This window comes from Dinoponera quadriceps, unplaced genomic scaffold (genome assembly GCF_001313825.1).
Source record: "Dinoponera quadriceps isolate SergipeBrazil2010 unplaced genomic scaffold, ASM131382v1 scaffold566, whole genome shotgun sequence".
Lineage (NCBI taxonomy): Eukaryota > Metazoa > Arthropoda > Insecta > Hymenoptera > Formicidae > Dinoponera > Dinoponera quadriceps.
This window is the reverse complement of record NW_014555972.1, coordinates 295,722-311,261: the sequence shown is the minus strand read 5'-3', so window position 1 is coordinate 311,261 and position 15,540 is coordinate 295,722. Positions and strand designations below refer to the sequence as shown.

Here is a 15,540-nt window from a genome sequence, read left to right as displayed (position 1 = left end):
TGTATACTTCGTGCGTACATGTGTGCGCGCGTGAATGCTATGTTATGTATTACTATTCAATTATTTTTATTATAGATACTACAAAATAAGGAAGACTTGTGGCGAGTGGTGCAGATGGAGAGATATAAATGGAATTTAAAAAATGCCAAAACGTTGCTCAAATATAATTTAACTAAATATTACCAACATGGAGACATATTGTGGAAATTACATAACAATTTTATTGAACCAACAGGTAACATAAAAATATTAATGAATTTATTGAATATTTCATTGGAATTTTCATTGAAAAAGGCGTTTAGTTTATTAGTTCAGAATTATTAATGATATAACATTTGTTTCAGAACTTTTACAACCTGGTTTTAATGAGAAGTGTTCATTCAAAAAGACTTTAAAATATTTAGAGAATTGGAAAAGTGCATGCATACAAAATGAATTAACAAATGTTAATCCATATTTGTTTCCTATAACATTCAGTAATTTTACTATTATTAGTTCGCCACCTTTGTTCAACGAGACACTCATAACAGAACAGGTATAGTTTTATGATTACTACAAAATGGTTTTATAAATAATAAAGTACATTTTTCTTAGAGATAAGATTGAATCCAATTAATATAAACTATTTCCTACTTATAAGAAAACTCGTGGATATGTCCACTTCTGATTTTGATGAGCTTGTAATATATTGAAATCAAAAATTGGGAACATATCGGGAATACTGTACATGATTGAATATGAAGCTATTTATGATAACATATAGAATTATATGATACCATATATAGTATGATATATTTTGAGGTCTAATCATATGTAACTATGAACAATTATATATATTTATATGCGACCAGATGTGAAAAATTTTGCTCGGGTACATCTCTAATAGCTGTTCCTAATCTTAGATATTGTATTTTTAGATTTGCCAAAGGAACGTCTGTTTGCCGATGAGGATTCATTACTGTCTGAATTCATTTTCTGACTGTAATCGAACTAAAGTGTCAAGTTTTTGCACGAACTTTACATGTACAAATATTGTAAAGGGTTTAAAATATATGATCGGTCACAACGGTTCTGCTGGTATTAACAGCATTGATGTATATTTCAATATAGGCAATGTTTCTCGCGCCTTCTATCAATATTTTGAAATCCAATACGATTGGATAGACACAAATAAAACAAGAATTTTCGTTCGTAGTGGAAATCCTGGCTATGTAATAGGTAAACCGATTATTATTGGATTTCGCGCCAATGAAAGCGATGAAATTCTTTTTAACAAGACCGACGCATTTCTTACATTGCCATTCTGTGGAAAGAATGGGGAGTATGATAGACATATTGTTGCCTTCGGTGAAGATATTAAGTTAAAATGTTTTGTTAAATTGTTCACTAAAAATTTCACCATGTCATCTTGCACAAAACTACAAAATATGACGATGAATCTCTTGATGAAAGATTCCTTACTAAATGTAAATCAGCGTTACAGCACTTACATTTCTAAACTCGGTAATTTCACCAGCAAAAATATAATGGACTGGCTGCGTATCACATTTGATAGGATACCACAAAATGTTGTGACTGCGAGGATAATCGGAAAACAGATCTCATGTTCAGGATTAGTTACGTCTTTACACTTAGATGTCCTTTATTCGACATTGCGGAAATCGAAAACTTTAATGAATTATAAAATATTGGGCGTCGGTGTTACGTTTGGTAAGGAAGAAGATGTTATTTGGTCAAAGTGTACAGTAAAAAATTGTACGAATATTCTCCATGTTGATATCTTTTCCTATGTCAATTTTTATGACGTTTCGAAGCCGTCCAAATATTATTTTGTCGGTGGACCTAATTTAGATATCATGTTGCCCTATGATTTTTTCTATCCTTTTCTAAATGGCTCGAAAAAAGTAGAAATACTAAATATATTAATTTTAATTATAAATATAATATTATATAGCATATAATGTCTAATATATTGCACAGCTTTTCTTTAGTTAAATGCGAAGGCGAGTTAATAACTCTGTGCGCTTTTGTTATAAATTTGTATGTATGGCAAAGTAAAAAGACAAATGCACGCGTTTCGCCGTTTTTTGCCTTTACAAAAAAATACAACAAGAAGAGCCTAGATAAAATATGGTATTAAAAACATTATTGAAATAATCTTATTCATAACAATTGTACCCGTACTCTAAAGAGAAAAAATAAAGAATTAAAAAATAATTATACTAAAATTTGTTTCTGAGAGAAGGTTATTATATTAAACATTAATTTTTAGCTATATGAATTTCAACTTACTGTACCACTAACATTAACCACTATTGAATTTTACTTAAAAAACTTTACGAACTTTGTTCCAATTCAATACAGTGTCTCAAAAGTCCGGCAACGGTAAAATACGTCGAAAATAAAACATTTTTATAGATAAATATTATAGACAAAAGTTGCAGAATACAAACTAATGTATTTAACAAAATTAAAAATTTAGATTACGTTATCAAGGTCAGGTTAGTAACATTGATTTTTGAAAAAAGAACCTTCTATTTCTTATTCTAAATCCTAATAACTAGTGTCAAGCTTTCCAAAACACTAATGTAACGTTTATTTCCGTCCGAGTTTATATGAATGAATATCGAAGATAATATTAATATATAACCGTGAAACATTGTTCTTTTCATGTATTCCCAAGGTTATGTAAAGGTCTTATATTGGTTTGCTGGGAAGATTTTATACACACAAACATTTATTGGAAGCACTTAATTTTTTTTTTCCTTCCGAAGATATGCACTTGTATAATCTTTCAATTATCTTATTTGCGGGAAGTACAATACCTTTATAGCAACATTATTTTATCATATTATATTTTACATATGCTAGACGAAAAATGCAATTATACTTATTCTCTTAATATCCGTGTAAAATACTTTTAATATATTGGGAATCTCACGATTTATATATTCCCAACAGTACACCATTAGTTACAACATCCGGGAGACTGCTAGTAGGGTCAGCTTGGATATATGGATCAGAGTGAAAAGTTAGGACCGGATGATGTCTCAGTGTATTTGAATGACTATGTCTCAAACTATTTACAGTTTTGTGTATTCTGCAAAAGCCAAAAATAAGGTGCATGATTAAATATTAAAGCTATTATTAAATATCAAATATAATTATACATGTTTAGAATAAAATTTCACAGATATCAAATTTTATGTATTTATATTTTTCAAATTAAATATACTGATCGCTGCAATATAAATATCTTCCAAAAAAACAATGCAATTTGATTACGATATTTTTACAGAGTAACGGAACATTTTCATTTCTTCATTTTCTTAATTTTAATAAATTTAAAGTGATACCGTTTATAGGGTACATCAGTTTCCTGAATTTCTATGCCTAGAAAATTGAGAACTTGCTGTTTTGTTGCCATCAGACGTAACATCTTTTGTATATATAATTCCAAAGCAGCCCGTCGTTGCTCTAATAGTTTTGGTTGCGAATTTCTTACTCTTTTTGGTGGAAATGGAGCAATATCTGAATTATACTTTTTCAACTGTAAGTAAAAATTTTTCTGTAAAATATAATGTTATTCACTGGATATAGCATAATTAATAATCTTTCCATTATAACTTTTGATTAATTTAAATATGAATTTTCTTTAAGAAGAATATTATATCTTTTTTTATTGGTCATCAAAATTTTACTGTTTAATTAAATTTAATTAAAAAGTAAATTTATGTTCTCTTGGTTATACTAATCTTAATTTATCTTAAATCTCCAAAAAGATCTCAAACAGCACAGAGGTGAATAGAAATTTATAGAGAATTCACTTTAAAAAATACATACAGAATTAGACGAATGAATATCAGATGAATTTTTGAAGAATTAACCATAATCAGTTCGTTTTGAAATATTCCTCAGAAATTAATTATAATGAATACCTCACTACTCAATACTTCGGATACTCCGAGAATTCGTGAGGAATTACGAATGTTATGTTTGTTACAATTACTTCTAAATAAATTTTATCTAATATATCATAAGTGTTATCATAACAATATATCATAAAAGATAGTGTTATCATAACATTAGGCGTTTACAATAGGCGATATTTCAATAGCTTACCGTACGATGTAACGCGCTAAATTCACTGTATCTTTTCTCAATGAAATATCGAGTATTGGTTTTTGATTCCAGAACTTCGATACAATATACATAATAAGGTTTTCCATGTAACACATCGGCCAAACGATAACCGTTAATGAAAGCTTCATACATCGCATAGCTAGCAATTTTTTACCTTTAAAACGTACTTATAAAAAATATAACATAGTATTAAACAAACATGAAAAAGTCAAAAATGCAAAAGCATAACAATGCTAGAAATAAATAATAAAATACATCATCTCTGTTTTGTCAGTGAGATGCTAGTAACCAAGACTGATAATCTCACATATTAGTAAGGCTGTTCTGCAATATGCCGTATGTCGAAGTCAGGTGTCGGAACGCAGCCAATGGTCCAATGAAAGAATTTAATTTTCGAGAACGAATACTCCTCATTGGATCATCGGCAGCGTTCCGATATTCGACTTTGACATACGGCGTATTGTAGAACAAGCCTAAAGGTCAACAGTGTAGCTATATCGTCGGCGCATGCCAAGCTGTCAACAAATCAAAAACCTTTTCTTGCAACGAGCGAGCCAGCCAATGAAGGTTCGCGAAAAAGAAACTAGCTAGTCTCTCGCAACTCATGAAAACTGTAAGTTTGGTATTACTTGCGTCATATAACGAGTTTTTGTAAGATATGCCGATTGGCATATCCGGCTGTCAGATAGAGAATTTCTACGGTGTCTAGGAAAATTGTTAGGGATTCTGGAAAATTCTCTACTCAACAGCCAACGATTGTGGAAACGTCCAAATCGATCTTTTGGTAGAAAAGTGTCGATTCGTCGGTCGATCAATGTCATTCTTAATTTTATATCCAGCAGTTGCTGTGCATTACGCGCTTTTATTTCAATTTTGCACACGATTTGATTAATCAGCTCGCTAGTTAGGCTCATAAAACGTTTCGAAATGCATTTTTTGCCATATACGCTTCTCATTTCAGTCATTGCTGCGGTGAGTAAAAACATAACCTCCACGTATTGCAACTTGTAATCATATGTTTAAATTTTCGTCTTAAGATAATTTACATTTTTATTATACTTTCAGAGGGATCTATATGAAATTATATGTATATATATATATATATATATAACATTATATATATATATATATATATTATAAGCTTAAGAAATAGATTACTCACTAATACATTTATGCAATGACACTAACGAGATACACATTATAGGTGAACAATGTAATAGCAGAATTTTCTGCAGACGATTGCAAGATGTTGGGATTTAACAAAGCCAACCTACTTTGCTCGACCTGTGAACATTTTACCGATCCTAATCTAACAAAAATACTGTATGTAAATATGAATTTAACAAAAGATTTTTTTTTCTTTAGAAATATCCAAAACTCAACTTACAGAAATTTTTCTTTATTTCTTTTTTTTTTGTAATAGTGCTACATGCAAGGAATGTTGTTTGAAAGATAACGATTACGACTTGTCCGGATCGAAACGCTATCCTAAGGCTGTCCTTGAGGTGTGCACGTGCAAGTTTGGTGCATATCCACAGATACAAGGTATACAATTAAACTAAGTTACCTTCGACAATTAGATTATTGCTTAACACAACATTGTTACATATAACCAATACATTTCTTTCAGCTTTCATCAAAAGTGACAGACCAAAGAAATATAAGAACCTTAGTATAAAGTATGTGAGAGGTTTAGATCCGATCATTAAATTGTATGATGCAGAAAATAGAGTTGAAGATATACTGGATATACACAAGTGGGACACAGACTCTGTAGATGAATTTCTGTCAACACATCTCTCTAAGGATTAGTAAAGATAGGAAATATACTCTATTGATACATAAATTTTTCTATCGAATTATTAATATATGAATATATGTATCTCTATATCTATATAGATATCCCGCAAGTCACAGTATATTCATCTGGATAACTTATTATCATTTTATCATACACATCACATTGAACCTAAACATACAATATCATGTTTAAGGTTTCTCAGAGGCTTCTGCTTAGTAATTTATTTGCACGCTATGAAATAGAATACAAAAAGATCCTTCTCCGAGGGAAATATCTTATTTCTAAATGATAATAATACAATTCAATTGAATCTTTTGCCTGCATACAAAAGTCCTCCATTCATTATATTGTTAAAATTATCACACGAGATTATATTGAAGTAAATTATAAAACTGGAAATGTATGACATCATGTATTTTTTTTTATAAGCATCGCCAGTTTCGTACGTACTTCAATATGCGTGAAATTGGTGAACCAATGCGAAATGATACACATGTACAGTTTGAAAGATTCGAATATTTGTGGTTTTCTTTCTGTAATTATGGAGGAAGCTCTCCCAATGAGCTCGCGAATGTATAAAGTGATTTTTCTCTAATCTTTTCTAACATATCAAAGAATGATATATCCATAAGAATATTCGTATCACTATGTAAAGAATAAAGTGACGGTCATCTAAATCTAACGTCACATACACAACAGACATAATACCCTTAAAGCCCGTATCAGATTGGATTGGGGATTGAGATTGAATTGAATTTGGCCAATGGCAAAGTTAACTGAATTCAAGTTTAGTAATTTAGTGAATTTTGTACTGATTGATCAAATTTCAGTTCAATCTCAATCTCCAATCCGTAGTCTGACACGGGCTTAATATGTACTATAGGCATAGGGTTACCAGAATTTTTCAATCACACGTAAGGGTTTTTAAGTTTTTCGTTTTCTGGTTAACTTGTGGTTTAAGCTTAACATGATAATAACGTAAAAATGATGTATAATGTTTTTCTACTAATGATTAATCGTTAAATTTTAAAAGTATATGTAATTACCATTGCAAACACATTGATTTAATGATTAACCATAAATAGAAAAACAATTTTTCTTATTTATCATTATCATCAGTTTAAGTCTAAATTATAAGTTAATCATAAAATGGAAAACTGGGCCTATATGTATCTCTCAATATATTTATATAATATATAAATATAAATCATATATATATATATATATATGTGTGTACTACGTATTTATATTTGTAATATTTAATCATCGTTCTAAATAACTGAAATATCGTCATCGTTCTTTTGAAAAAGCAACAGTTATGAGATACACAAATATGTCGGCATAATGCGCGAGTGACTAAAAAATCCTAGTGACTATTAGGCACTTGGTTTCAATATTTTTTTCTCAATGTAGTTTGGAACGTCACCAATGAGAGAACTCAATTTCTGGTAATTAGTGAGGAAAGGAGTTCTATTGGACATCGATTGGGTTCTGAACTGCGTTGAAAAAAAAGTGCTGAAATCATATTGAATCCAAATACATCTTGCTGGATGTTAGGGCTATTATGTCGGTTGTATACGACGCATTAGATCTTTGTATAATTAGATTCGTACTTAAATTTCGATCACGATCAATATACTCGCTTACACATACGTGATATATCCTGATCCTGCCTTTTAGTACCATATACGCAACTGTGCACGCGCGATCTTTACAAATACATCTACAATTGCACACACAGTACTTGAGTATCTCTCCACGTAAATTAGCGCCGTATACATGTCAATAATAATCATTAATCCGTTGCCTTATAATATTTTTCCCGAGTGCGTGCTAAAAAAAAATGATACAGTTTCACAATATATAAGTGTATGCGAATGAATATGTCGGAACGCAATTGTTTTGAACTGATGCCGCCAGTTCGGGAATAGAAAACAAACCTTTTTTCGATAATTGCCGAGATGAAACAAAATAAAACAAACATTCATGTCAGTGTGAATATATTGTATACAATAAATGTGTTTTATTTAGCTTATGATCCGAAACACAGGTCTTTGTCGTTATAAGGAAACGAATTAAAATATGAGACATGTAACGAGAACCAATAGTAGTCTAAGACTTCTATACTGCCGATCCCGATGAAATCTTGTGTTTCTCGTTCTCCTCTTTCCTTCCGTTATGTGCCGCGAGTAAGATAGGTCGCTTACAAATTAGATTTTACGCTACACACGTAATCCACGTGAATACAACATACGCATAATATTACACGTGTCTAAATATGCATTGACAATAGAAATGTTCGCATGCTCTATATGTTTTGCATTATCATTAGGACTTGTAGCAGCGCGGAAAATGTTCATCTAGCTTCTACCGGCTGCGATGCATTTTCCACGCCTCTTCATATACTTTCGTACTTTCGCGTATCGCGATTCGTACCGCGTCAGCTTATCGCCGAGATCTCCTGGCACGCGGGCCGCCGCGACCGCGTGCATATCCGCGTCCTCGAGGCATTTTCGGCGGGCTGACATTACGTTCTACCTTCGGCGGGGCGGCTTTCTCGTAATCCGTGTCTCGTAATTCCTTCTCGTCCGTCTCGTCGATCAAATTACCCATCTCGGCATCGTCAGCATCCGCGTCCGTCCACATCTCATCGATCGGCGTTTTTTCCTGCCCGTTAGCGGAGGCATTTTGCGTAGCCTCCGCCGGCGCCACCTCCGGCGCTGGTTCGCGATTCGTCTCATCCTCCTCGGACTCGGCATCAGCTTCCAACGGGTCGTACTTTTCCTCTCCATCCGACTTCTTCGGCGTGTTCGCGTTATCGGCGTTGCTCTCTTGCGGCTCATTCGGCTGGTCGTTGTTCTCGTCGTTGGTCTCATCATCGTGAGAAGTCTTGCGACGTTTCCAGTTCCCATCGAATTCCTCCGAGATCTGAGCGGCATTCTTCTCACCCTACGGACAAAGATTCAGTTTTAACGAATCTCGAGAGCTTCTTCCACTATGACGTTATTCTCATGAGACGTCGTCGTTCACCTCGCTTTGCTCGGCTTCCTTCGACTCGGCAGCCGCGGCGACTGACGTTGACGACTTCACCTCTGCCAAGAAGTTTCGGTAGTGAGTGATACTGCGTAGATGAGCGTTCATGTCATCAGCCAAGAGCATGAACCGCCGGCAACGCTCACAGTAAAATCCTTGCACCTCCTTGATCATCGATTTACCTGAGTAAAATAACGATCATTATTGAAAATAATATTCGTACAACATGCACAGTTTTTACGCGAGATCATGATTATCGTGCGATCCGTACCGACGCCTATCTGCTTCTGACGACAGTACTTGTAAGACGGGATCTTGAACTTGGTCTCGCCCATATTTTCCGTGATATCCGTGATGTATTCTTGTTCTCCGGAATCTTCTTCTTTGTCATTCTTCGTGTCATGCCAAACGTCCTTCTCCTCGTCCTCCGCGCTACGGACTTCAGCTTCTCCCTTCGCCAATTTTTCTGCGAAATATTATTTTTAATCAGTTTTTTTTTCTTTACTCCTCAATATCAGTTCGTTTCTTAATTCTTCTTCAATTACCTTTCTTTTTGTTTTTCCGTTGTTCCTCGCACTGAACAGCGTTCTTCATATGAGTGGGTGTCAAGCAGTGCTCATCGTACTCGATGCGAGACGGAAATTCTTTCAAGCAAGGGAAACATCGGGGATGCAAAAAAGTCTTCAGCTGCTGATGCTTCTCACTCTTCCTGTGCGTAGACAGAGTCCCGTAGAAATTCAAGTCGCACATAGTACAGTACTCTCTAACGTTGAAGTCCACGGAGACCTGCAATCGAAAATTCACAAATACGTACACGGTATTCGCGAGGTGAATCGCCGGACTTTCTGGAGAAAAATAGGAATCTTACTTTTTTGCCACGTCGTTTCGAGTTGTTCAAGCTGAGTTCGCGTTGCTCCTCGGCAACACGAAGCTCATGTCGCATCAGGTCGACCTTCAGTTTGTAAGATTCATCCAGCTTCTCCATCATCAGCTGATGTGCGCGTCCCCGAAGATGATTTTCAAAAGACTGCGGAGGAACGTGATGATGATCAGTCAAATATTCTTACGAATATCCGTACAAAGAAGATTGTTACCAGAAGGTCTGTTTTTGCTGCGCTCGAGAAAAACAAGATAGTTAGATCATTTCTTATGGTTTCTAAGGCTGAAGTTTACGAATGCTGAGTGCGGGAAGCCGATTCGAACATGTTCGTGCAAGCACAGAAGAATTTTCTTTCATAAGATATTCTATAGAGAAAAAGATGGTCGTCACGTACTGCAAAATAAGTACTTTTTACTTATATAATCGGATCATACTAAATCAAAAAGCAACATGAAATTGACAAAACAATAATAATAAAAATATAATATTGCAGGGAAATTATCTTTTTAGAAAAAAAAAATCTTTCCAAGATAATTTTCCTGCTTGCATTTTATCAATATCATAAAAGATACGACGAAGTGAACATACGCAGCAGATAGTCAGACAGTTGTCAAAATTACATATGTATATCTTATATGTATTATGTATACACATATGTAACGTTGATAGCTATCTGACCATCTGCGCATGTTCATGAATCATAAGTTCGCTTTGTCGTATCTTTGTATTCCGAAGCATAAAAAAAAAAAAAAAAAAAATTGTTACAACCATCTTGTGACAGACAGCGTCCACAAATAATGAACGATTTTCCACAGTCGCGGACAGAAGGTGCGATAAGAAGGTTGTCGCACTGTGATATCGGAAATTTCGAATTTAGAGTATCGTTTCTGAATATTCGTGCATTATGACTGCTGATTATTCTGTGAATCGGCAAGGCCAAAGCAGCAATTATGACGCATTAATATTAAAAAATGATACGGTTAATTCGAAATTTCTGATATCACTATGCCTAGAGAATGCAATAACCTTTCTGTTCGTAACTATACATGGTGTATGCAATTGAGAAGCTACTTTTCAGCGACAAGTATATCCGTCGTACGCAGCGAAAGGATTAATTAACACTGTCGCCTCAAAATCTATAAGAAATGATGTCTTTTTTACTTCCTGTGAGCATAGTAAGTGCACAGGTCTTTTCGTAACATCTTCAAAATCTTTGATATTCATAGTCGGATCTTATATTTAAGATCGTCGTAAGTTCATTTTCAGATGTTTCGTAGCCAATGAAATGAGCCGTATAGCATCAGAAGATAAACACGGTCTTAAACGCAAGATCCGACTATGAACATCGGCCTCTGTCCATCGCGCGTCGATACATACGTATCCGTCCCACATGTGCTTGTTGCAGATATGGCAAAACATGTGGCTCATCGGAACCTCGGCATAACGACTCTCGGCATGTCTAGCCTCAGATTTCTTGCCGGTTGTTTTCGCGTCCTTCTCGGGTGAGGGCGTGCTCGCCTCTTTCGGCGTCTCTTCCGCAATGGCGGACTTTTCCATACTCGTGTCAACATCCATCGTTTTGTCACCCTCCTCCGTTTTCCCCTCTACTTCTTCCGTTTCATCCTTCTCATCCTTCCAATCGCGTTTCTTATCCTCGGTTTCTTCCACGTCTTCACCGCTGCATCACAAATAATATATTGTATAGAATAAAGCTTCGTCAATATTCCGGAAATAATTTCGTAGTTGATCCCACCAGTTGACCACATTTATGTTAAATTCGCTGTTAAACTTTAATTTACAAATATAATTACGAATCTAGTCGTATATGTAGTAGGCTGGACAATTTACAGTGTTCACGTACACGAAATTTTGTCGATAACAATGACGAAAATTGGACTGATGCTCGTGTGGAAGCACTTTAGGAGGATGCGACTCTGTACATCCCATTAGAGATGTACAGATAACAAACGGTATTCTCGCCGATTGGCACGATTCCCGTCAAAACGTACAGGATGAGGAAATTACGAAAAAAACGGAATTAGTCGGAACGGAAATTTTTTAGCACCCTTGGCCAATGTCTGGTCGTTTCTGGGCGTGAAATGTGAGAATCGAATCGCAGTACCAGAAAAAGAGTGTGCATCGCAATAAATTGAAAGATACAGATAAGAGAGAAATTTTTCGAGAGAGATTTGCGGTATACTATAAACGATATATGTGTAGTTACATTAAGTGACACGCATGTATAAAATACGTATAAAATGTATTTATCTGTGCACATACATATATATATGTATACATATATACATATATATATAACAGGCAAAATAGTAGCTCGGAGAGAATGAAATTTGAAGAAACTATTACCGATCACAGATAATCGGCCGCTTACCTTTTCGGAGCAGGCGCTTCTGCTTTTTCAGTATCACAGGTCTTAACATCCTGCTGTTCCTTTTTGGCAGTCTGATTTTGTTTAGAGGCAGGAATTGGTTTAGAAGACTTATCGTTGCGATGTTGGATTTGGTTTCCGTTCATACGTTGACTGCCGGACTGGGGCGCACGAGATTGTTGTGCGGACGGACCACGTCGCCCAGCAGGGCCGTCTCGGGCGCGATTGCCCATCTAGTCAGTCGGTTGATCGGTCAAATGACCAAAAGCATCATGAGAGAAGTATCAGACGTAACTGTGATTCTTCTCAAATCGAGATTGGTTCTATAGAAAACCACTTGGGATTTGAGGGAGAAAAAACAGTTGTAGTCGATAATGGAAGCGGGACATATTTGCCGGTGAGACGTACTGTACGTAGGTCTTTTCCCATTTTCCGCATCATAGATGCGGTAGGAACGGCCGGCGGGGGGGAGGAAAAACCGTGGTGGAGCGTGCATCCCGATTTCGAGTCGAAGATGCACATCGTGTGTGTACGCAACGGCAACGATCAAATAGGGCTCGATCATAGTTTCGTAAAAGTAGACGTAATTAAATCCACTACAAAGTACTCGAGCAAAAGTCAGTGAATACTAATCAACGTGAAGAAGAAGCTAATATCAAGTGAAATCTGCAACTCTTGCGTACGTAAGCGATAGTAGTAGTAGTAGTAGTAGTAGTAATAGTAGTAGTAGCAGTAGTAGTAGTTGTTGTTGTTGTTGTAGTAGTAATAGTAGCAGTTTTGAATAAAGTGCAACCGCAGCCGGTTTTATAATGATCGTGTGTACAAATTGGTAGGAGACAGAAGACTCGGGTTTTACAGATTGTAAGACGAGTTTTCACAACGTCAGCTTCACGCTCGCTCCGCGCGAAAGAACCTCCGGCGAGTTTCCGGTAGTAACAAAATTTGAGAATTATTCTTTCTGAAATCAACACACGTCTTTCAACAGTGCACTTTCTTAATGAAATACATTAACATCGGGTGAATATCTAGTGCTCCTAGGTAGGAGAGTAGTCTCGGATTCAAGGCTGATCACCATCAACAAGAATTATTTATCTTAGTGATTTCGCTGGTCGTGTCTAATCGAGTGAACGATATAATCCCATTTAATCGATCGATTGTTGGTCGCCACGAGAAGAGAAATTCGTAAACATTCAGAACAGTTAAGAATAGTTTGCGTCCAAGCGAGGGAGCCTAGGTCATAGATTGTCATTTTGCAACTTCTGTTGACGATACAGGGGAAGATCGTAAAGCAAAAGTGTCAAGAGAAGTGTCTTTTTATGATAACGCCTGCTTGGGAAGAATATAATCATAATGTGCGAGGCTCGCTTACCTTGTTGTACGGTTGCTGACGTTGATTTTTCAGACCATGTCGCGCCGGCCGATCATTAAACCGTCCTGAGGAAAAGTTCTGTTGGTTAGAATAGTTCGGCCCTGGTCCGGAAAAATTATTTCCAAGGCTCATAAGCGATGGCACCTGTTTGGATATATAACAATGGATCAAGGTAATGTTTATGTGTCCTAGACCAACAGGGACAAATTTCATGAAGGCCTAAAACGGATTAAGGTGGACAAAAAAGTCCTTTATTATTTTACAAACACGCAAAATTTCGAATTATTAATTATTCAGAATAGTCATGTATAGAGGCTTCTTTAATTAATAACTCAAAAGTTGTGTGTTATTTGCAAAATGGCAAAGAAGTTTTTTTTTCAGGATATTGATCAACTTTTCTCTTAGGATGGAAACATAAGAAACAAAATGTTTTCAACTTTACACTTTTCATGAATTCATGCTAGAAAAGATTCATGATCAGCGCCCAGAGGAACATGAATCTTCTCTAGCATGAATTCATGAAAAGTGTAAATTTTCTAATTTGAAAACATTTCAATTCTCACAATTCCACCCTAGGAGAAAAGTTATGTGATCAATATCCAGAATGACTAATTTACTAACATATAGCTGTTGTATTTAGCAACAGATATCAGTATATCAAGTATTGAACATAGAATCTGTCACTAAGTACAACAACTGTTATATATTTATAGATAAAGATGAGCAAAATTATCAATGTTTGAAAAATATCGATGTTCGCTCATTAAGAATGCGTCGTATGAGTTTGTCAGATGTACTAATTGGCTGTTGGATAGAGAATTTTTAGAATCCTTAACATTTTCTCTAGATGTAACACCATCCTCAATGAGTGAACATTGATGTTTCTCAAACATTATAATCGATACCCATTGATAATTTTGCCCAACCCTATTTATAGATAAGGTTACAAAAAAATCTTTTGTTATTTTGCAAATATACAAATTTTTGAGTTATTAATTAAAGCTTTTATACATGACTGTTTTCAACGCGCCACATTTTGCGTGTTATTTGCAAAATAACAGAGGACTTTTTTGTTCACCTCAATCTGTTTTATGTCCTCATGAAGTTTGTTCATGTTGATCTGGGACATCCTATGTACCAGAAAATAGCTTTCAAGAAAATATGCTCTTATACCTGAGGTTGTACTTCCTGCTGGCTGCGAAGCAAGTTCGTCAGAAGGTTGCTAGCAATTGCCAGCTGCGCCTGTGGAGATGCCAGGGAGAGATTGTTGTTGGGTGTAGGTAGGATACCTCTGCCAGGCATCATACCACTTTCCCAGGGATTCATTCCACCCATGCCGCCTCCACTCATCCCTCCACCCATGTTATTTCCCATACTGTTGCCCATGTTGCTAAGTCGATTGTTATTGCCGCCGCCGCCACTATTACGATTGAAATTCCCCCGATTTCCGAAGGAATCCCTCTTCACTCCTCGATTGAACGACATCGTGCCAGTAGTGCTTTATATGCGAATAGAAAAGATGATGTAGTAAATATAGTAATAGGATCGCCTATATATAGAATGCAATTATATTGTTTTGTGCGGAGGCTCGCCAAAGCAACGTGGCGGATAACGCTAATCCGAGGAATCTTAAAAATTTCTGAGCTGTCGTGGCACTCGCACTTTTACACGCGATATTTACGAGGCACAATACCGAATAGATGTCCCGATTTAGCATATGCGATATGAAAAGATCGGAGCTTGCTTACCGAGACGATAACGCTGGCCGTGATACGAGCGAAGTCGACGCAAAATTCGAGAAAATGAACGCTAGCGAACGACTGCAAATGGCGGCAGGTACGGTCGATCGCCATAGACAATGAGATCCAACAAGGAAAGTGACTCACTACGTAAAAATTGTCCTCTGCTCATTCAAGCCCGATTCACAT

General features: G+C 35.8%; 4 protein-coding genes across 4 annotated transcripts in view; 2 read left to right on the top strand and 2 right to left on the bottom strand.

Moving 5' to 3' along the window:
• Nucleotides 1-2,664, top strand: part of LOC106746159 (tectonic-1-like) — a 6,006-nt gene extending 3,342 nt beyond the window's left edge. The window contains exons 5-7 of the mRNA XM_014622412.1: nucleotides 76-235; nucleotides 345-535; nucleotides 918-2,664. Of these exons, the coding sequence (XP_014477898.1) occupies nucleotides 76-235; nucleotides 345-535; nucleotides 918-1,961 (1,395 nt within the window). The 3' untranslated portion in view covers nucleotides 1,962-2,664. The remainder of the gene's footprint in view (nucleotides 1-75; nucleotides 236-344; nucleotides 536-917) is intronic.
• Nucleotides 2,665-2,807: 143 nt separating this feature from the next.
• LOC106746270 (sorting nexin-22-like) lies at nucleotides 2,808-4,436 on the bottom strand. The gene is made up of 3 exons (XM_014622663.1): nucleotides 4,123-4,436; nucleotides 3,357-3,550; nucleotides 2,808-3,100 (listed from the first exon to the last, which is right to left on the bottom strand). Exons 1-3 carry the CDS (start codon nucleotides 4,273-4,275, stop codon nucleotides 2,938-2,940), a joined length of 510 nt encoding a protein of 169 aa, XP_014478149.1. The 5' UTR covers nucleotides 4,276-4,436; the 3' UTR covers nucleotides 2,808-2,937.
• Nucleotides 4,437-4,876: 440 nt separating this feature from the next.
• LOC106746272 (15 kDa selenoprotein) lies at nucleotides 4,877-8,042 on the top strand. Its single transcript, XM_014622664.1, has 4 exons — nucleotides 4,877-5,115; nucleotides 5,348-5,466; nucleotides 5,567-5,688; nucleotides 5,774-8,042. Exons 1-4 carry the CDS (start codon nucleotides 5,071-5,073, stop codon nucleotides 5,953-5,955), a joined length of 468 nt encoding a protein of 155 aa, XP_014478150.1. The 5' UTR covers nucleotides 4,877-5,070; the 3' UTR covers nucleotides 5,956-8,042.
• LOC106746269 (zinc finger protein on ecdysone puffs) lies at nucleotides 7,934-15,471 on the bottom strand. Its single transcript, XM_014622662.1, has 10 exons — nucleotides 15,361-15,471; nucleotides 14,786-15,110; nucleotides 13,613-13,756; nucleotides 12,247-12,476; nucleotides 11,235-11,535; nucleotides 9,846-10,004; nucleotides 9,523-9,763; nucleotides 9,249-9,443; nucleotides 8,975-9,159; nucleotides 7,934-8,893 (listed from the first exon to the last, which is right to left on the bottom strand). The coding sequence occupies exons 2-10, from the start codon at nucleotides 15,095-15,097 to the stop codon at nucleotides 8,390-8,392; spliced, it is 2,271 nt and encodes a 756-aa protein (XP_014478148.1). The 5' UTR covers nucleotides 15,098-15,110; nucleotides 15,361-15,471; the 3' UTR covers nucleotides 7,934-8,389.
• Between the last annotated feature and the right edge of the window lie 69 nt (nucleotides 15,472-15,540).

Excerpts from the sequence above, each read along its gene's own strand:
- LOC106746272 (XM_014622664.1), top strand. The coding sequence starts at position 5,071 with ATGCATTTTTTGCCATATACGCTTCTCATTTCAGTCATTGCTGCG. Across the intron at positions 5,467-5,566 it reads CCTAATCTAACAAAAATACT|TGCTACATGCAAGGAATGTT; the intron begins GTATGTAAATAT and ends TTTTTGTAATAG. Across the intron at positions 5,689-5,773 it reads TGCATATCCACAGATACAAG|CTTTCATCAAAAGTGACAGA; the intron begins GTATACAATTAA and ends CATTTCTTTCAG.
- LOC106746269 (XM_014622662.1), bottom strand. The coding sequence starts at position 15,097 with ATGTCGTTCAATCGAGGAGTGAAGAGGGATTCCTTCGGAAATCGGGGG. Across the intron at positions 12,477-13,612 it reads GTCAGCAACCGTACAACAAG|ATGGGCAATCGCGCCCGAGA; the intron begins GTAAGCGAGCCT and ends CCGACTGACTAG. Across the intron at positions 10,005-11,234 it reads AGCACATGTGGGACGGATAC|TCTTTTGAAAATCATCTTCG; the intron begins GTATGTATCGAC and ends GTTCCTCCGCAG.
- LOC106746270 (XM_014622663.1), bottom strand. The coding sequence starts at position 4,275 with ATGTATGAAGCTTTCATTAACGGTTATCGTTTGGCCGATGTGTTACAT. Across the intron at positions 3,551-4,122 it reads TTAGCGCGTTACATCGTACG|TTGAAAAAGTATAATTCAGA; the intron begins GTAAGCTATTGA and ends TTTTACTTACAG. Across the intron at positions 3,101-3,356 it reads ACTGATGTACCCTATAAACG|AATACACAAAACTGTAAATA; the intron begins GTATCACTTTAA and ends TGGCTTTTGCAG.